Here is a 19,364-nt window from a genome sequence, read left to right as displayed (position 1 = left end):
CCAGGCCTCAGTTGCCTCAATTAGTCTGAGGCTAACTTCCTGCTTGCACCGCAGGGTAAGGATACTTTTCTGTGCGGAGACCTCAGCTCCTCAATGTACAGAGAAGGGCCTTGCAGGGCCTAAGCAGTGGGGCTCAGGGACCCTTGATCAAGCTGCCAAACCTTGTCAGGGGCTTGGAAGGTCACCTAAGGGCGGAAGCGAGCCGCTGTGGCCCCCCGGGGCAGTGGGCAGGCGGCAGGGCGTCGCCGGCAGAGGCCAGAGCACCGCTGAGGCCTTAGCGGAAGCGGCTGAGTCATGGTGGGTCCAGCAACACCACTCATTTGGAGAAGCCCCGGGACGCCAGCGGCTCCAGCATTACTGAGCTGTGACTTGGCGTCCGCACCTTCACTGCAGTCGGGAACCACTGGCAGCGATGGCGGTGACCGGAAGAGCTGAGTCAGCGAAAGCGACAAGAACGACGCCGGGGGGAGGGGCTGACGCGCCCGCGGGGAGGGGCTGACGCGCCCGGGGGGAGGGGCTGGCGCGCCCGGGGGGAGGGGCTGGCGCGCCCGGGGGGAGGGGCTGGCGCGTCCGCGGGGAGGGGCTGACGCGCCCGCGGGGAGGGGCTGACGCGCCCGCGGGGAGGGGCTGACGCGTCCGCGGGGAGGGGCTGACGCGCCCGGGCTCCAGGGCCCCGCGAACCGTCATGACCGCGACGTTGCGATCCCTGGCAGTTCGGCGGGGGCCGCATCGGGCTGGGTCTCCCGGATCCCGCCAGGGGATTGGAGTCTTGTAGCAGGACGAGCGGCAGACAAATCTCCTCAGACAGCGAGTTATAGAAGGAAGGGGTTAATTCGGCCGGGGGCATAGGGAAGACTTCAGTCTCAAGAGCCGGGCTCCCGGAGTGAGCAATTCCGGTCCCTTTTAAGGGCTCACACCTCTAAGGGGGTGCGTGTGAGAGGGTCGGGACTGATTGAGGAGGCAGGGGGTACATGACTGGGGGCTGCGGTGCACCGGTAATTAGATCGGAAGAAAATAAGGTAGGGATTTTCACAGTGCATTTCTATACAATGTCTAATCTGTAGATAACAGAACCGATTAGGTCAGGGGTGGATCTTTAACTACCAGGCCTAGGGTGTGGCGCCGGGCCGTCTGCCTGTGGATTTCATTTCTGCCTTTTAGTTTTTACCTCTTCTTTCTTTGGAGGCAGAAATTGGGCATAAGACGATATGAGGGGTGGTCTCCTCCCTTAGTCTGAGGCTGAAATTTGAAATCTTGAAGTGGCCCCAAGCCACAAATACTACAGACGGGTTTCAGTGGGAATTAGGACCTTGTGAAAGGAGACAGCAGTGCCCCAGAGACTGGGTAGATTTTGAAGATCAAAGCCACTTGCCTAGGAACAAAAATGATTTGCCTGACTCAGTTCCAAAATGCAGCAAATAATAAAGCGAAACACACATGCACCTTTTTTTTTAATGCAAGAGCAAAACTTTTAAAATTCCAAAAAGAAAATAAATCTTGGTTTCTGAGATTAATTTCGTCAAAGGAACATATCTTAGGACCCCAAAATCACGAAGCTAAAGGGAAAAGTCAAGCTGGGAACTGCTTAGGGAAAACCTGTCTCCCAATCTATTCAAAGTCACCCCTCTGCTCACTAAAATAAATGCATATCTAATAGCCTCCTTTGGACAGGCTAATCAGAAACTCAAGAGGCTGGGTGCAGTGGCTCACACCTGTAATCCCAGTACTTTGGGAAGCAGAGGCGGGCGGATCACTTGAGGTTAGGAGTTCCAAACCAGCCTAGCGAACATGACGAAACCCCATCTCTACTAAAAACACAAAAATTAGCCAGGCATGGTGGCGGGCGCCTGTAATCCCAGCTACTCGGGAGGCCGAGGCAGGAGAATTGCTTGAAAGCGGGAGGCGGAGGTTGCAGTGAGCCGAGATGAGCCATTGCGCTCCAGCCTGAGCAACAGAGCCAGACTCCCTCTTAAAAAATAAAAATAAAAATAAATAATAATAAAGAAAATCCAGGCCAGGTGTGGTGGCTCATGCCTGTAATCCTAACACTTTGGGAGGCCGAGGCGGGTGGATCACCTGACGTCAGGAGTTCAAGACCAGCCTGGCAAATATGGAGAAACCCTCTCTCTACTAAAAATATAAAAATTAGCCAGGCGTGGTGGTGGGCACCTGTAATTCCAGCTGCTTGGGAGGCTGAGGCAGGAGAATCGCTTGAACTGGGGGCAGAGGTTGCAGTGAGCTGAAATCGGGCCAGTTCACTCCAGCCTGGGTGAAAGAGGGAAACTCCGTATGAAGGAAAGGAAAGGAAGGGAAGGGAAAAGGGAAAAGAAGGAAGGGCATGCTGGGCGTGGTGGCTCACGCCTGTAATCCCAGCACTTCAGGAGGCCGAGGCGGGCGGATCACGAGGTCAGGAGATCGAGACCATCCTGACTAACACGGTGAAACCCCGTCTCTACTAAAAATACAAAACATTAGCCAGGTGTGGCGGCGGGCGCCTGTAGACCCAGCTACTCGGGAGGCTGAGGCAGGAGAATGGTGTGAACCCAGGAGGCGGAGCTTGCAGTGAGCTGAGATTGTGCCACTGCACTCCAGCCTGGGCAACAGAGCGAGACTCTGCCTCAAAAATAAATAAATAAATAAATAAAAATAAAGAAAAAAAGAGAGAGGGAGGGAGGAAGGAAAGCAAGCAAGCTCAAAAGAATGCAACCATTTGTCTCCTATCTACCCATGACCTGGAAAGCCGCCATTTCCAGACCAAACCCATGTTGATCTTATATATGTTGATTGATGTCTCGTGTCTCCCTAAAATGTAGACAACCAAACTGTGCTCTGACCACCTTGGGCACATGTCCTCAGGAGGTCCTCAGGGCACGCATCCTCAACTTTGGCAAAATAAACTTTTTAAATTAACTGAGACCTCCCTCAGATTTTCGGGATTCACAAGTTTTAACAGGATGAGAGTTTTGCAGAGGGAACTTTACATAGGTCCGTGAAACTTGCTCAGAGGTACCAGGACTCAGTAGTTCATCTCTTTCTCTAGTTTCTCCCGACTTCCACACTGCTGAGGCCAGAACTCATTTTTGTATAATAGTGCTTAATTAGGCTGGACACAGTGGCTCACACCTGTAATCCCAGCTACTCGGGAGGCTGAGGCAGGAGAATTGCTTGAACCCCCCTCAGGAGGTGGAGGTTGCATTGAGCCGAGATCGCGCCATTACACTCCAGCCTGGGCAACGAGAGCGAAACTCCATCTCAAAAATAATAATAATGCTTAATTGATTTTGTTCAGGTTTCTTTTTTAGATGAAAAACAACTCTATTATAGAATTTTCTTGGGGGGGAAACACAATTGCAGTCGCTAAACCAGAAACCACAATTACTTTTGCTTCTTTTCCTACATTTTGTTCACAAGACGAGGTTTTTGTTTTTGTTTTGTTTTGTTTTGTTTTGAGATAGTGTCTCACTTTGTCGCCCAGGCTGAAGTGCAGAGGCTCGGTGTGGGCTCACTGCAAGCTCTGCCTCCTGGGTTCAAGTGATTCTCTCACCTCAGCCTCCTGAATAGCTGGGATTACAGGTGCCTGCCACCACACCCAACTAATTTTTGTATTTTTAGTAGAGACGGGACTTTGCCATGTTGGCCAGGCTGGTCTCGAACTCTTGACCTCAAGCGATCAGCCTACCTCAACCTCCCAAAGTGCTGGGATTACAGGCGTGAGCCACTGTGCCTGGCCTCAAAGTGTGAGTCTTTCTCAATCATATCAGTGATTAAATGGAGAAAACAAAACAAAACAATGGATAATGGTGGAAATGAATGTAATGCCACAGATTTTTTTTTGTTTGTTTTTTATTTTTTGTTTTGAGATGGAGTCTAGCTGTTGCCCAGGCTGGAGTGCAGTGGAACGATCTTGGCTCACTACAACCTCCGCCTCCCAGGTTCAAGCAATTCCCCTGCCTTGGCCTCCCAAGTAGCTGAGATTACAGGCATCTGCCACCACGCCCAGCTAATTTTTGTATTTTTAGTAGAGGTGGGGTTTCACTGTGTTGGTCAGGCTGGTCTCGAACTCCTGACCTTATGATCCACCCGCCTCGGCCTCCCAAAATGCTGGGATTACAAACATAAGCCACCACGCCTGGCCTGTCACAATTTTTTTTGTCTTGGGCAACAGAACTGAGGATGAGAGGGAGAAGAAAACAGTCAAGAAGCTATTCCTTTTCATCTGAAACTTCTTATGCACTTCTTTGTAACCATGTGCATATGTTACTTTTTTCTTTTTTGTTGTTTTGTTTTGTTTTGGATGTGTGGTCTGAGTGCTTGCTTTTGAGTCAAGGGGCTTGACAGTTCTTCAAACTGAAAACTAAAGAGTGGCAGATCTGGTTCTGGTATAACGCACGCTAGAATTTTGCTATTTCATTGTTTTCTCTCAGGCACCGTTTTCGATGGCTGCTGTTCATTCATCCATTCAGCACATACTTGTTCAGGGGCTTTTATGTGCCAGGCACTATGCGAAGGTCCTTCAAACAGCCAGCCAAAATTTGGAACATGCTTTGTGCCAGCTACATAGAGTGTGTTTTTGTTAAAGACTTCTGTTATTGTGGGCCTTTGTTCTTGTTGCTAGTCAATCTTGGGATGATCTAATAGCATGTAGCTTTCTTTGCAACAGAGCTGGACCCAGAACATTCCATTCTGGACTCCAGGGTCCTGCACATGTGAAATAGACATAGGACTGACTTTGAGCACTGTGATAAGTAATTCTCTTCTGTTAATAGCGCTTTCCTGGAGCTATGCCCTTAGAAAATGTCACACCAAAGGGTCCCGTGGACACTTTGCTGCAGAAATTATTTGATTCAAATCAATTCAATTTAAAATCATGTATCGAGTGCCTAGTACTTATAACCATGGGGTAGGAATGGGAGATGAGCCAAAGATGAAAATAACCCAGACCCTGAAGCTCATCCTTTTTTGAGAGTCTCACATCTTCCTAAAGACTGATCCAGATACTTCTCTTTTTAAAATCTTTTATAGGTCTCATTGGCTTTCAGATTTTTTTCATTTCAAAGAAAAACCCACTGCGTTTTAACTGAGTACCAGACACTGTGCTAGGGGTTGGTTATACCATTTCAGAAAATTACATTATTGATGGCAATGGTGTTGGTAGTATTTGAGTCACCTGCACAACATGCATGTATCAATCAGAATTTGCAGCTGTAACAGGCATGATTTTGCTATGTATAGTTGCTAGCAACTGACTACTGCTTGCTTTATTTATTTATTTATTTATTTATTTATTGAGACAGAGTCTCACTCTGTACCCCAGGCTGGAGTGCAGTGGCACAATCTCGGCTCACTGCAACCTCTGCCTCCTGGGCTCAAGCCATCCTCCCATGTCAGCTTCCTGTGTTGCTGGGACTACAGGTGCATGCCACCACACCTGGAGAATTTTTGTATTTTTTGCAGAGATGGTGTTTCGCCATGTTCCCCAGGCTGGTCTTGAACTCCTGAGCTCGAGTGATCTGCTTGCCTTGACCTTCCAAAGTGCTGGGATTACAGGCGTGAGCCACTGTGCAATTATGTATTGAAATATGTTATTATAAATAACCTTTTTATGTCTTCTTTGTATTACAGTTAGCACACAATATTGATTTTCTTTTTTTTTTTTTTTTTTTGAGACGGAGTCTCGCTCTGTCGCCCAGGCTGGAGTGCAGTGGCCGGATCTCGTCTCACTGCAAGCTCCGCCTCCCGGTTTCACACCATTCTCCTGCCTCAGCCTCCGGAGTAGCTGGGACTACAGGCGCCCGCCACCTCGCCCGGCTAGTTTTTTGTATTTTTAGTAGAGACGGGGTTTCACCGTGTTAGCCAGGATGGTCTCGATCTCCTGACCTCGTGATCCGCCCGTCTCGGCCTCCCAAAGTGCTGGGATTACAGGCTTGAGCCACCGCGCCCGGCCCCGATTTTCTTAAATATATGTGTGTAGGCCAGGCGCGGTGGCTCACGCCTGTAATCCCAGCACTTTGGGAGGCCGAGCGGGAGGATCATGAGGTCAGGAGATCGAGACCATCCTGGCAAACACGGTGAAACCCCGTCTCTACTGAAAATACAAAAAAATTAGCCGGGCGTGGTGGCGGGCGCCTGTAGTCCCAGCTTCTCGGGAGTCTGAGGAAGGAGAATGGCGTGAACCCGGGAGGCAGCAGAGCTTGCTGTGAGTGGAGATCGCGCCACTGCACTCCAGCCTGGGCGACAGAGCGAGACTCCGTCTCAAAAAAAAAAAAAATGTGTATATATATGTGTGTGTGTGTGTGTGTAGTTAGTTTGACTGTATTATCTATGGATCTCATTTAATAATAGTACAGAGGAGATTACAAAAAGAACTACTAGCCTACTCAAATACGTCTGAATGACTGATCCTGGCAATTATTGCCATCAGTGTCAAACCCCAGGCTTATTCTTATTTGGTACACCTCAGATCGGACCAAGTTGCTTTACTTCGTATTCCCAGTATTGGAGCAAGCATCTTTCACTCCCACAGCCCCATCTTAGGTCATCTTGTTCTATAACTATAGGACTCTGTCACCTTTGACACATCTAATTGACCTAAGGGAGTCTATTCATTTTCTGTCCAGTTGCCCAAGACAGTTGTTGCGGATAGGCCCGGTGGGTCACACTTGTAATCCCAGCACTTTGGGAGACCAAGGCAGGCGGATCAACTAAGGTCAGAAGTTCAAGACCAGCCTGGCCAAAACCTGATGAAACCCTGTCTCTACTAAAAATACAAAAAATTTAGCCGGGCATGGTGGTGGGTGCCTGTAATCCCAGCCACTCAGGAGGCTAAAGTAGGCAGGAGAATCACTTGAACCCGGGAAGCGGACGCTGCAGTGAGCCAAGATAGTGCCATTGCACTCCAGCCTGGGCAACAGAGCGAGACTCCATCTCTAAATAAATAAATAAATGGAAAAAAAAAAAAAAAAAAAAAAGAAGTCCAAAGAGACCAAGATGGAAGTTATAGCTTTAAATTCAAGCTTTCTGTTTCCCAAGTGAGTATAGCAAATCCTACTTTTACCATTTGTTCCCAGACTCATGTATTCTAACCATTTTGAATACATAGCAGCATTAGTTCAGCACATAAATATATCATGGAGGACAGTACCCAAAACCTACAGGGGATGATCTCCAACCTGATGGCTGTGGTGAACCTTTAATAGGCCACTCCAATTCTGTTAGCAATAGCTTTAGATGATGGGGAATGTGAAAAGACCAGTGGATTTTATGGCCGTGCTCTCTGTTGTACTTTCTTTGCCATAAAAAGAGTCCTTGTTCTGAGCAACATTGTGTGGGATCCTATGATGACTTTTTTTTTTTTTTTTTTTAAAGACAAACTGTCTCTGTCTGTCACCTAGGCTAGAGTGCAGTGGTAAAAACAGGGCTCACTGCAGCCTCAACCTTCTGGGCTCAAGCAATCCTCCTGAGTAGCTAAGACCACATGCTCAGGCCACCACACTCAGCTAATTTTATTTTATTTATTTATTTATTTATTTTGAAATGAAGTTTCACACTTGTCGCCCAGGCTGTAGAGCAGTGGTACGATCTCGGCTTACTGCAATCTCTGCCTCCTGGGTTCAAGAGATTCTCCAGCCTCAGCCTCCGGAGGAGCTGGGATTACAGGCACTCGCCACCATGCCCATCTAATTTTTATATTTTTAGTAGAGGCGGAGTTTTGCCGTGTTGGCCAGGCTCATCTCAAACTTCTGACCTCAGGTGATCCGCCCACCTTGCCTCCCAAAGTCCTGGGATTACAGGCGTGAGCCACCATGTCTGGCCAACTCAGCTAATTTTTTTTTTTTTTTTTTTTTTTTTTTTGAGACAGAGTTTCACTCTGTCACCCAGGCTGGAGTGCAGTGGGGCGATCTCGGCTCACTGCAACCTCTGCCTCCCGGGTTCAAGCGATCCTACTGCCTCAGGCCTCCCGAGTAGCTGGGACTACAGGCGTGAGCCACCATGCCCCGCTAGTTTTGTATTTTTTTAGTAGAGATGGGTTTCACCAAGTTGGCCAGGCTGGTTCTGCCCTCATGACATCAAGTGATCCCCTGCACCTGGCCCCAGGGCCCTGATTAACCAGACAAAACACTCAACACTGGAAGTGAAATCTCAGCCCATTTATCCCTCCATCCGGAGTGAATGAACAAATAAATACGCTATTCTCAACCCCACTCACTGGGGGAATTTCCCTTTAGTGCTGTCTTTTAGGGGCTCCCCTGAGTAGTGCTGTGGTGCAGCATCGTCCTTTTTGGTGCCAATGTATCATCTGACCCTCTGTGAACCACGGTCCCTGGGAAGGCAGCCAGACGACGGCAGCAGCTCGTCCCTCAAGGCCCAGAGCTTTCACGGGACTTCCTCTGGCCCCTGATCCCCCAGCCTGTGCCCAGCTCTGGGCAACCTCAGAGGCCCCAGGCCCAGGCTGGCTGGTGCAGCCCAGCAGCCATGTCAGGTGAGCCAGAGCTGAGGGCGGAGCAGAGGAGTGGGCCCGGGGAGGGGCCTGCCGCAGGTGTGAGGGTGGGGACCGCTCTGCTTCTGACCCCGGGCTCCCACACGCTGGCCAGGTGGGGTGCTGCGTGTTTCTGCCGCCCAGTGCTGTGTGTGTTCAGGCAGGGCCCTGGACTTGTCTGAGCCAAGCCCCTCTGGATCCTGTGTGACCCAGGGAGACGCGTTGAGCCCTGGGTGGTGGGCAAGGGTCCTGCAGGGGTTTGGGGCCCCGTTCCCGTAAGCTCCAGTGGGAGCCGGACCCCAAGGGGCGAACTCCCAAGACGCCTCCTTGCAGAACCGGCCGACAGTGGCCCCTCAGGGGCATCGGGCCCTTCCCAGCTGAGCGCCATGACTCTGGAAGACCTGGGGCTCCTCCTGGCAGGAGACCTGACCAGCCCCGAGACCTTGAGCCTGGAGGAACTCTCGGAGAGGTATGAGTCCAGCCACCCGCCATCCACGGCCTCTGTCCCTGAGCAGGACACCGCCAAACGCTGGAACCAGCTGGAGCAGTGGTGAGCCCTGCGGGGGACGCTGGGGCGGGAGGACCACACCGCCGCCGCCGCCTCAGCCTCTGTCTCCACGGCGGTCACCGCCAGCCTCGCCCACTCTCGCCCTGGCCAGGGTGGTGGAGCTGCAGGCCGAGGTGGCGTGCCTGCGGGAGCACAAGCAGCGCTGTGAGCGCACCACACGGAGCCTGCTGCGGGAGCTGCTCCAGGTGCGGGCTCGCGTGCAGCTACAGGGCTCAGAGCGGAGGCAGCTGCAGCAGGAGGTGCGGCCGGCAGCCCAGGCCCCTGAGAAGGAGGCACCCGAGGTGAGCAGCTCCCCCACCCGCAGGTCGAGCTGCCCCTTTCCTGGGAGTTGGGGGCAGCTGCTTCTGGGCCTGGAGCCCAGCTCACCCCTGCTGTCCAAGCCCAGAGCTCCCAGGGGCCCAGTGGTGCCAGAGCTGGGTGGACTCCAGGGCCAGGTGCCAGACCCAGGCCTAGGTCCAGCCCACAGCCTCCTCTTCCTCCTCGCAGTTCTCTGGTCTCCAGAACCAGATGCAGGCCCTGGACAAAAGGTACCTCCCACACACCCAGGGGCACAGGCCGGGGGCGGGGGGGCGGTGGCGGGAAAGCAGTGGCAGGTGCGTTGGGAGATCGACATCTCCCGCGGGTGTCGCTGGAGTAAGGGATACACATCCAGGTCCGGCTAGAAAGGGCCGGGTTTGTACGTGCCTGGGCGGCCCTCAGAGGCCCAGGAAAGCCGTGGGAGGTGGCCGCAGGGGCCCCTTGGCCGGACCCACAGCCCCCAGAGGCTGCCCAGCCCCTGGGCCTCTCGGGAGTGGCTTGTTGTGTCCCAGGCTGGTGGAGGTCCGGGAAGCCTTGGCTCAGCTCCGGAGGAGGCAGGCGCAGCAGGAGGCGGAGAGAAGGGGCGCCGAGCAGGAGGCCGGCCTCAGGTGGGCGCCCACTGCCCGCAGCTGCTCTGGAGCTTGCCTGGGGTCGTTTGAGAGTCCCTGGCCGAGCCAAGACACGGGTCTCCCTGCCGTGTGTCCTCGTGACCCAGAGGGGCACCCGCCCTCAGTGCCGAGTGTGCTGGGAGCCTGGGCCCGCTGCGGACCCTCCGTGAGGAAGAGACTCACAGCAGCCCTTCCCCACCACCAGTGCTGTGTTTCTCATTCCTCTATTTTCCTGGGGGCAGGGGTTGGGGGTCGTACACCTCCTGCCTGGCCAGCCTGTGGGTCAGCCTCACCCTGCTGGGTCCTCCGGCCAGCTGGGCTGGTGTGACTGCAGCCGGTTTCTCTAGGCTGGCCAAGCTGACCGACTTGCTGCAGCAGGAGGAGCAGGGCCGGGAGGTGGCCTGTGGCGCCCTGCAGAAGAACCAGGAGGACAGCAGCCGGAGAGTGGACCTGGAGGTGGCCAGGATGCAGGTACCACCAGGCCCAGCCTTCAGTGGGGGCCACCCAGAGGGCCGAGGAGGACACCCCAACCATCACGGCTGTGTCCATTGAAATCAGCTACAGCTGTAGACGATTTAAAACTCAGTTCCTCAGCCATACGTGCCCCATTTCAAAAGCTCAGGCCAGTCGGGCGCAGTGGCTCACGCCTGTAATCCCAGCACTTTGGGAGGCCAAGACAGGCAGATCACAAGGTCAAGAGTTCAAGACCAGCCTGGCCAACGTGGCAAAACCCCATCTCTACTAAAAATACAAAAAATTAGCTGGGCGTGCTGGCGGGCGCCTGTAGTCCCAGCTACTCAGGAAGGCTGAGGCAGGAGGATCGCTAGAACCCAGGAGGAGGAGGTTGCAGTGAGCTGAGATCACGCCACTGCATTCCAGCCTGGTGACAGAGCAAGACTCCGTTTCAAAAAACAAAACAAAACAAAAAAAACAAAAGCTCAGGCCATGTGCAGTGGCACACGCCTGTAATCCCAGCACTTTGGCAGGCCGAGGCAGGAGGATCACTTGTGCCTGGGAAGTCAAGACCAGCCTGGGCAACACAGCAAGACCCCATCTCAAAAAATAAAAAGCTGAGTCGCCACGTGGGGCCGGCAGCTGCACATCTGGGTGTCCTTCGTCCCAGGAAGGTGCTTGTGTCCTGCCGCCTCCACCCCTCCCCACACAGCCAGCGCCTGCCTGGATCAACAGATCGCACGCAGCCCTGAGGCCCCTTCCATAGCCACTTTCAGGCTCCACCTGTCCCTGCACGAAAAGCGGAGTTCGCCTTCCTTGATACGAGTTCCTAGAACCCGGGGTCCCACCCATGGGGCCGGAGCGGCTCCCCCTCCCGCTGTGGCCTCAGCAGGGGCCTCCGCTATGGGTCGGGAGGGGACCGGGCAGCCGCACATTTCAGCAACTCAGGTCTGAGCTCCACAAATAGAGACCGGGGACTGCAGCCAGCTCCTGTGGGCATCAGGCAGTACGCTGGGTGCGGGGCCAGGACTGCCGGGGTGCCCCAGCTGTCGCCCACATAGCTCTGCTACCTGGAGCCAGCAGCCTCCCTCTCACTGCCCTTTGGGAAGTTACTGAGCGGCTGTGTGAGCAGGCAGAGGCGCTGGGCTGAGGAGTCCCGAGGTGCCAGGTGTGGGGGCGCTGCCGCTCACGAGGGCGTCTGCCTTTCCCTGAGCCTGGGTGTCTGAGTGTTCTCTAGGGCCAGAGGCAGAGGACCAGAGTCAGGCCGACCCTCGTCTCTGGTTTTGAGACGGGGTATTGCCTGGTTGCTCAGGCTGGAGTGCAGTGCTACGATCACAGCTCACTGCAGCCTCAACCCCCCAGGCTCAAGTGATCCTCCTGCCTCAGCCTTTCTTTTTCTTTTTCTTTTTTTTTTTTTTTTTTTTTTTTTAGACGGAGTCTCGCTCTGTCACCCAGGCTGGAGTGCAGTGGCCAGATCTCAGCTCACTGCAAGCTCCGCCTCCCGGGTTTATGCCATTCTCCGGCCTCAGCCTCCGAGTAGCTGGGACTACAGGTGCCCGCCACCACGCCCGGCTAGTTTTTTGTATTTTTTAGTAGAGACGGGGTTTCACCATGTTAGCCAGGATGGTCTCGATCTCCTGACCTTGTGATCCACCCGCCTCGGCCTCCCAAAGTGCTGGGATTACAGGCTTGAGCCACCGCGCCCGGCCCTGCCTCAGCCTTTCAAGTTGCTAGGACTGCAAGTGCATGCCACCATACCCAGCTAATTTTTTTTTTTTTTCTTTTGAGACGGAGTCTCGCTCTGTCGTCCAGGCTGGAGTGCAGTGGCGCGATCTCGGCTCACTGCAAGCTCCGCCTCCCAGGTTCACGCCATTCTCCTGCCTCAGCCTCCCAAGTAGCTGGGACTACAGGCGCCTGACACCACACCTGGTTAATTTTTTTGTATTTTTAGTAGAGACGGGTTTTCACCGTGTTAGCCAGGATGGTCTCGATCTCCTGACCTCGTGATCCGCCTGCCTCAGCCTCCCAAAGTGCTGAGATTACAGGCGTGAACCACGGCGCCCAGCCTGCCTGGCTAATTTTTTGATGTTTCGTAGAGACGAGGTCTCACTGTGTTGCCCAGGATGGTCTCAAACTCCTGGGCTCAAGTGATCCTCCTGCCTCAGCCTCCCAAAAAGTTTTCTTTTTGCTTCTTTTTCGAGATGGAGTCTTGCTCTGTCGCCCAGGCTGGAGTGCAGTGGCGCGATCTCAGCTTACTGTACGCTCCGCCTCCTGGGTTCATGCCATTCTCCTGCCTCAGCCTCCCGAGTAGCTGGGACTATAGGCGTCTGCCACCACGCCCGGCTAATTTTTTTATATTTTTAGTAGAGATAGGGTTTCACCATGTTAGCCAGGATGGTCTTGATCTCCTGACCTTGTGATCCGCTTGCCTCGGCCTCCCAAAGTGTTGGGATTTCAGACGTTAGCCACCGCGTCTGGCCTTTTTTAAATTTTTTTTTTTCCCGGACAGTCTCGCTCTGTCACCCAGGCTGGAATACAGTGACCTGATCTCGGCTCACTGCAACCTCCATCTCCTGGGTTCAAGTGATTCTCCTGCCTCAGCCTCCAGAGTAGCTGCAATTACAGATGCCTGCCACCATGCCTGGCTAATTTTTGTAGTTTTAGTAGATACAGGGTTTCACCATGTTGGCCAGGCTGGTCTTGAACTCCTGACCTCAGGTGATCCACCCGCGTAGGCCTCCCAAAGTGCTGGGATTACAGGTGTGAGTCATTGTGCCAGCCACTGCTTGTTTTTGTAAATAAAGTTTTATTGGCACACAGGAACATTTGTTACATGTTGTCAGTGTCTCCTGTGGGGGCTGTAACCACCGTGCCGAGAGGGTTACAACAGAGATCCCACGAGGGTGGAACTTGTACCATCTGGCTTTTTACAGAAAAATATCTACTCTAAGGCGGCTTCCTGGGGGGCAGGAGGCCAGCAGGGGCTCAACCAGAGAGGAAGCTTCCCGGGAGGTGCCTCTCCGTGGCTGACGAAGGGCCTGTGCCGCCTGCCTGCCCTTTGGGTGTATGAGACGCAGGGACTGGGTCGGCTGCACCTCCCCTCTCCCCTCACCTTCAGACCCTCAGTGCAGAGGAAAGCAGCTGTTGGGGTGGAGACAAGGCCCCGAGGCTCTGCCCAGCTTGCCTGGCTCCCCGGGCGTGGGGACACCAGTGTGACATCCCTGCTTCCCTGTCGGGGCCTGGTAGTGGCTGGGGGGCCTTCCCTGGGCAGCATCGGTGGTGGGTGCCAAGTGTGTCTGGTCCCCACATGAGTGTGGCCTTCCAGTGCTTCACAAACCCATGCCTGGTCGGTCGTCTGGGTACAGAGTGGTCCTGCCCGCTCTGGCTTTCTTCTGGCTGAGGGTGTGGCGGGCCTGGCTCTGCTGGGCTCGGGGACAGGAGGGGACCCCAACTCTGATGGAGACCATGGGCAGGAGGGGGAGGCTGCACACAGGACAATGTGCCTCCGCCGCAGGCCCAGGTGACCAAGCTCGGTGAAGAGGTGAGCCTGCGCTTCCTGAAGAGGGAGGCCAAGCTGTGCGGCTTCCTGCAGAAGAGCTTCCTGGCCCTGGAGAAGGTGGGAGTCTGCCTGCGGCCGGCCTGCCCCGCCCCACTTTCCAGACGCAGACCTGCGGCTGACCGTGGGGTCTCGCCACAGAGAATGAAGGCCTCAGAGAGCTCGCGGCTGAGGCTGGAGGGCAGCCTGCGGGGCGAACTGGAGAGCCGGTGGGAGAAGCTTCGGGGGCTGATGGAGGAGCGCCTGCGGGCCCTGCAGGGGCAGCATGAGGTGGGGCCGGCTGGGCGGCGGACAGGTGGGGCTGGGGCTGGGGTGTGGGTCTCAGGGCGGCCTCCACCCCTTGGCAGGAGAGCCACCTCCTGGAGCAGTGCCAGGGCCTGGATGCCGCCGTGGCCCAGCTGACCAAGTTCGTGCAGCAGAACCAGGCATCGCTGAACCGCGTCCTGCTGGCCGAGGCGAAGGCCTGGTGGGTGTCCTGGGGCCTCAGGTGCTGTCAGGTGGGGAGACCCCCAGTCCCACTCAGGAGGGGGCCGCGGTGGCCGACTCAGTGGGGAATGACCTTGCCTCCCCCCAGCAGAGTGCTTGACCCCGAGGGCTGCAGCCGGACGGTGCGGCCCCCCTCCCTCCCGTGCTCCCGTGGGGCCTCCCATCCCTCACCTAGCCTGCTCTCCCTGGGGCACTCGGCTGTGGCCATGGCAAGTAAACCCCTGCCTTGGCCGTGGGGAGTGAACCCCTGTCGTGGTGGCACTGTGACCACAACCCATCTTCTGATCCCAGGGTCTCCTAGGAGGTTCCGGAGCCAGCAGCCAAGCTTCCCTCCCTAGCCCAGGGCTGAGGGGTGGGCAGGCTCTGCTGAGGGCATCTATGTGTCCCCCAACCCCTAGGGATGCCAAGGGGCGCCTGGAGGAGAGCCGGGCCGGGGAGCTGGCTGCCTACGTGCAGGAGAGCCTGGAGGCCGCACAGCTGGCCCGCGCGCTGGCCCGGCAGGAGATGCATGGCGAGCTGGTGCTGGTGAGCGGGTAGCGCAACACATCCCCAACGGGGTCCCCCATGCGCACTGGATGGGCGCTCAGTCAGGCCTCCCCGCACCCACCTGTCCCCCTTCAGCTCCGAGAGAAAAACCGGGCTCTGGAGGCATCGGTGGCGCAGCTGGCCGGGCAGTTAAAGGAGCTGAGTGGCCGCCTCCCGGCTCTGAGCAGCCGGCTGGATCTGCAGGAGCAGACGCTGGGCCTCAGGCTGTCTGAGGTGCGCCAGGCAGCGGAGGGCAGGCAGGGCTACGGGGAGTCCCCACCCCGCCGGCTCTCAGCCCACCACTGTCCCCAGGGGAGAGGCTGGACAGGCCAGTCCCAAGCCTCCCATCACCCAGCGACTGTCCCCAGGGCCCAGGAGACCCCGAGCTCCAGAGACTCCTGTGTGGGGTGGGACGGCCGCTGGGCAGCCTCGGCCCACGGCGCAGCCATGCAGGCAGTCACAGAGAGGCAGACAAGCAGCCTCCACCCCTCCTGCTCTTGTTCACTTTGTACCAGCTCTATTGAAACGGACTCACTCCCCACACGGTTCACCCGTGAACAGGTACAGTTCCGTGAGTTCCGTGTGTCCATTCACAGTTTCAGAGCATTCCTCCGCCAGAAAGAACCCCAGCCCCGTCCGTCCGCCGTCATTCCCATCCCCACTTCCCCTGGCGACCGCCGGGTCCCTGCCTGTCTCGGGGGTGCCTGTTCTGGACGTTTCCAGGAAACGGCGCCACACCCCGCACAGCCGCTGCGGCGGTAACACCCGTGGGCATCCCGTTTCCCGCTCCTTGGGGCCTCGTGCACAGAGCTTCGCCCTCCCACCACGGCGTAATGTGCATCGCGTGGGCGCCGCCGCCCGGTTCCGGCTCATCCCCTGACGCATGCGTGCTGCTGCGAGTGGGTGACACCCTGCGTCCCGGGGCTGGATCCCACTGGGGCCTGCCCTGCCTCCCTCGGGCACCTGTGTGGTCGGAACAGCCCCCACGGGCCCTCAGCTGCCCAGGCCCTGCCTGGCATGTGAGTCTCCAGAGCGTGCTTGTCCAGGCCGTCCCCGCTGCCTGCAGGCCTGTGCACAAATGTCTCAGAGTCGGAAGTGGAGGTGAGGGCCACCTGCCCCCAGAGCTCTCCATGTCTGTCCATCCATCCGTCTGTCCTCCCTCTCTGGGCATCTGTATCCCAGGCAAAGACCGAATGGGAAGGTGCAGAGAGGAAGTCTCTGGAGGACCTGGCCAGGTGGCAGAAGGAGGTCGCCGCGCACCTGCGGGGGGTGCGGGAGAAGGTGGATGGCCTCCCCCAGCAGGTGGGTGAAGGCACAGCCAGACTCGGTGTACTTTGGCGCGGGACCCTCCCCCACCGCGCCCGTCCTCTTGCCGCCTCCCTCTCGCTGTGTGGGCACCCAGGCCAAGGCTGGTCCTAGACTGTGCCCGCTCCCGGCTCTGTGCTCAGATAGAGGGCGTCTCGGACAAGTGCCTTCTCCACAAGAGTGATTCGGACCTCAGGATTTCCGCCGAAGGCAAGGCCAGGTACAGCCTCCAGGGCCCTGGGAGAGGGGCAGGGGCTCTGCTGACCGTCACTGGGCAGGGCCAGTCCCCACGCTGCTCTCCACAAGCCCCCTGGTGTCATGACAGATCCATTCCCCCTGAGCCTGGGCCCGGCCCAGCACTGAGCTCACCCTGCCACCCTGGGGCAGCCTCTGAGAACTCTCCCTCTATCATCTTCCCTCCTGGAGGGTGACACAGCTGAGCCCCCTCGAGCCTCCTTAACCCTGTGGTGGCTGTGGGAGTAGCCTGTGTCCCCGGTCCTGGCCCTACCCCCGAGCACACCCCACAGCCAGCCCCAGCCTCTGGTGCCCGCAGGGAGTTCGAGGTTGGGGCCCTGCGGCAGGAGCTGGCCACGCTGCTGTCGTCCGTGCAGCTGCTGAAGGAAGACAGCCCTGGGCGGAAGATCGCGGAGATGCAGGGCAAGCTGGCCACGGTAGTCCTGGGTCTGCCCGCACCCAGGTGGGAGAGAGGGGGAGCCGTTGGGTTCAGACGGGGCAGCCGTGCAGAGGCAGGACCCCCTGGCCTAGGGGGCGTTTTCCAGCCGGCAGGAGACGCTCAGAAAACCACCTGTCAGAGGCCTGGCACGGTGTCTTATACCCATAACCCCAGCACTTTGGGAGGCCGAGGCGGGCGGATCACCTGAGGTCGGGAGTTTGAGACCAGCCTGACCAACATGGAGCAACCCCATCTCTACTAAAAACACAAAAATTAGCCAGGCGTGGTGGCGCATGCCTGTAATCCCAGCTACTTGGGAGACTGAGGCAGGAGAATCGCTTGAACCCGGAAGGTGGAGGTTGTGGTGAGCTGAGATCGCATCATTGCACTCCAGCCTGGGTGACAAGAGCGAAACTCTGTCTCAAAAACAAAAAACAAACCCAGTTGCCCTGGGCCACCCCAGCTTGTCTCAGCCTCTGGAAGTTCTAAGCGGAGGCACTTTGCCTGGAGCCCCCACACTGGGGTGTCCGTGTGCAGCCACGAGGGCTGAAACAACCCTGAGACCTGGCCAGGCCCCCGCAGGGCCACTCTCAGGCTTCCCCTTCCTCAGCAGAGCTTGTCCCAGGCCCTGCGGGGGTGGGGGGAGGACGAGGACCAGCATCTCAGCGGGTGGCCCCTGCCCAAGCTGTAAGCGGATATGGGGGCGCCCGTGGGGACAGCAGGATGCCAGCAGACTGGCCCTGTCTGTGGCTTAATTGGGGCCGTGTTTAGTTTCAGAACCAAATAATGAAGCTGGAAAACTGCGTCCAGGCCAGCAAGACCATCCAGAACCTCAGGTTCAACACTGAGGCCCGGCTGGTGAGAAGGCCCTCCCTCGCCAGCACCGCCCAGCTCCCACCCACTCCCTCGGCCCTGCCACCTCCCCGCCTGCCCTGCTGCAGGCTCCAGTGTCCGTCTGTCCAAGTGTCTGGCAATGGGCATGGTTTCCCTGAAGATAAATGACTTCCAGCCTCTCGGTGGGAGATAAACCCAGTTTGCCGTCCGCTGCCCGGAGGTCTGGCTCCTGGGTGACACGGGCATCCCCGTCCCACAGCGCACACAGGAGATGGCCGCCCTGCGGGAGAGCGTGCTGCAGCTGCGCAGTGAGGGGGGCCTGCAGACGCCACTGGACAGCTGGAAGCTGCTCCCGTCCCTGGCGAGGCTGCGGGTCTTCATCAAGGACACGGCGCCAAACGAGGTGGTACCCGTGAACTGCTGGGGCGTGTACCAGGCGGTGAGGTGGGCAGCAGGGATCCCAGCGCAGCCTCCTGGGCCTTTGGGTCCAAAGGGTCGGGATTTGGGGCTGGGGGCCCGCGGGCAGCAGGTGGGCTGTGGGGGGTGGGGCAGGGGTGCAGGGGCCACGTGCCACATTTCCGGACAGGTGGCTGCAGTGGAAGGCGTCCCTCATAAAGCTCAGGGCCCCGCGGAGGCCAGGAGGGGTCCCAGAGAAGCCCCACAGGCAGGAGCAGGTGCAGCAGCTCACACCCTCGCTCTTTATCCAGAAATAAACGAACCAGCCTTGTACTCATTAGAGCTGAGGTTCCCTGATGCGTGCCAGCGAACAGCCTCCTCAGGGCCTGTGGGGTGAGAGGGGTGGCGAGGCCCCCGGCAGCGGGGGTGCCCAAGGCTGGAGAGAGCCAGACTCTTGAGCCCCACAACTCTTCCTGTCCTGCCCAAGCCCAGCCTGGCTTCAGGCTGTTGCTTTTCCTAGCACTTCAGCAGCCCCTCTCCTTCCCTGCCAGGCCCCCTAGGGCTGCCAGAGCCCCCCGGGGTGGAAGGGGCTGGGCTGGGGTCTGCCCAGAAGCACCTAGGCCTGCCCCCGCCAGGACCCCCAGTGAGCCGCCCTGCCCAGGTTGTGAGGAGGACCTGGGGACGCTCCCTGGCCTGGGGCTCTCTGGCTCTGCCTCAGAGCCACTCCAGCCCAGCACCCTGCAGTGGAAGAACCTTCCAGCATCTGTGGAGGAGACAGCCCTTGTTTGTGCTCTCCGTCGGGCAGTGGGCCCCTCTTCCTGCCTTTCCAAGGAGGCCGTCGCTCATCTTGCGGTCGCCGGCCCTGCCACCTGCTGCCGGGGGCCTCAGGCGAGGGGCTGCAGGTTCCGGGCCGCTCAGCCCTAGGGCTCTGTGGGGTGGGCAGGCAGTGGGAGGGCTGGTTCGGAGGCCTCTGTCCTCCATTGCCCTTTGCTGCTGACCTGGAATCTCTGGGACTGGCCCATCAGCCTCCCCTGGGGGTCCTGGTGGTTGGAGCCCCCTGAGCTCAAGGCTCCCTCTTCTGTGGGCTGGGCTCTGGAGATCCCTGTGCCCCTCCAGGGGCTCTGCTGGGGCTGAAGGCCAGGGCGTGGCCAGGCCTGGGCACCACCCTTGCTGCTCCCACTGCAGCC

At 57.4% G+C, this 19,364-nt stretch overlaps 1 protein-coding gene across 9 annotated transcripts; it reads left to right on the top strand.

Annotated features, from left to right (window-relative positions):
* Positions 1 to 659: 659 nt before the first annotated feature.
* Positions 660 to 18,973, top strand: CCDC154 (coiled-coil domain containing 154). 9 transcript variants are annotated; one of them, XM_007981352.3, is made up of 18 exons: positions 660 to 1,019; positions 8,226 to 8,479; positions 8,810 to 9,026; positions 9,136 to 9,325; positions 9,531 to 9,571; positions 9,854 to 9,949; positions 10,297 to 10,420; positions 13,917 to 14,018; positions 14,100 to 14,228; positions 14,306 to 14,424; positions 14,843 to 14,969; positions 15,066 to 15,203; positions 16,152 to 16,271; positions 16,418 to 16,494; positions 16,828 to 16,945; positions 17,719 to 17,805; positions 18,041 to 18,225; positions 18,368 to 18,973. In XM_007981352.3, exons 2-18 carry the CDS (start codon positions 8,473 to 8,475, stop codon positions 18,492 to 18,494), a joined length of 2,004 nt encoding a protein of 667 aa, XP_007979543.2. In that variant the 5' UTR covers positions 660 to 1,019; positions 8,226 to 8,472; the 3' UTR covers positions 18,495 to 18,973. The 9 variants fall into 9 exon arrangements, with proteins under 9 accessions (XP_007979543.2, XP_037845975.1, XP_072871105.1 ...); XM_037990047.2 differs by having other exon boundaries at positions 15,066 to 15,530; positions 18,041 to 18,184; XM_073015004.1 differs by adding an exon at positions 5,455 to 5,569 and having other exon boundaries at positions 13,917 to 14,228; positions 15,066 to 15,530; positions 18,041 to 18,184.
* Positions 18,974 to 19,364: the final 391 nt, after the last annotated feature.

The sequence above is a fragment of the Chlorocebus sabaeus genome, chromosome 5 (assembly GCF_047675955.1).
Source record: "Chlorocebus sabaeus isolate Y175 chromosome 5, mChlSab1.0.hap1, whole genome shotgun sequence".
NCBI classification, from domain to species: Eukaryota; Metazoa; Chordata; class Mammalia; order Primates; family Cercopithecidae; genus Chlorocebus; species Chlorocebus sabaeus.
The sequence above is the reverse complement of the archived record's forward strand: the minus strand, read 5'-3'. Positions and strand labels throughout refer to the sequence as shown.

Bases quoted from the DNA above. Each gene is read 5' to 3' on its own strand.
- CCDC154 (XM_037990044.2), top strand. The intron at 9,950-10,296 runs GTGGGCGCCCAC...CGGTTTCTCTAG, and splicing joins GAGCAGGAGGCCGGCCTCAG to GCTGGCCAAGCTGACCGACT. The intron at 18,185-18,367 runs GTGGTACCCGTG...ATTTCCGGACAG, and splicing joins AGGACACGGCGCCAAACGAG to GTGGCTGCAGTGGAAGGCGT.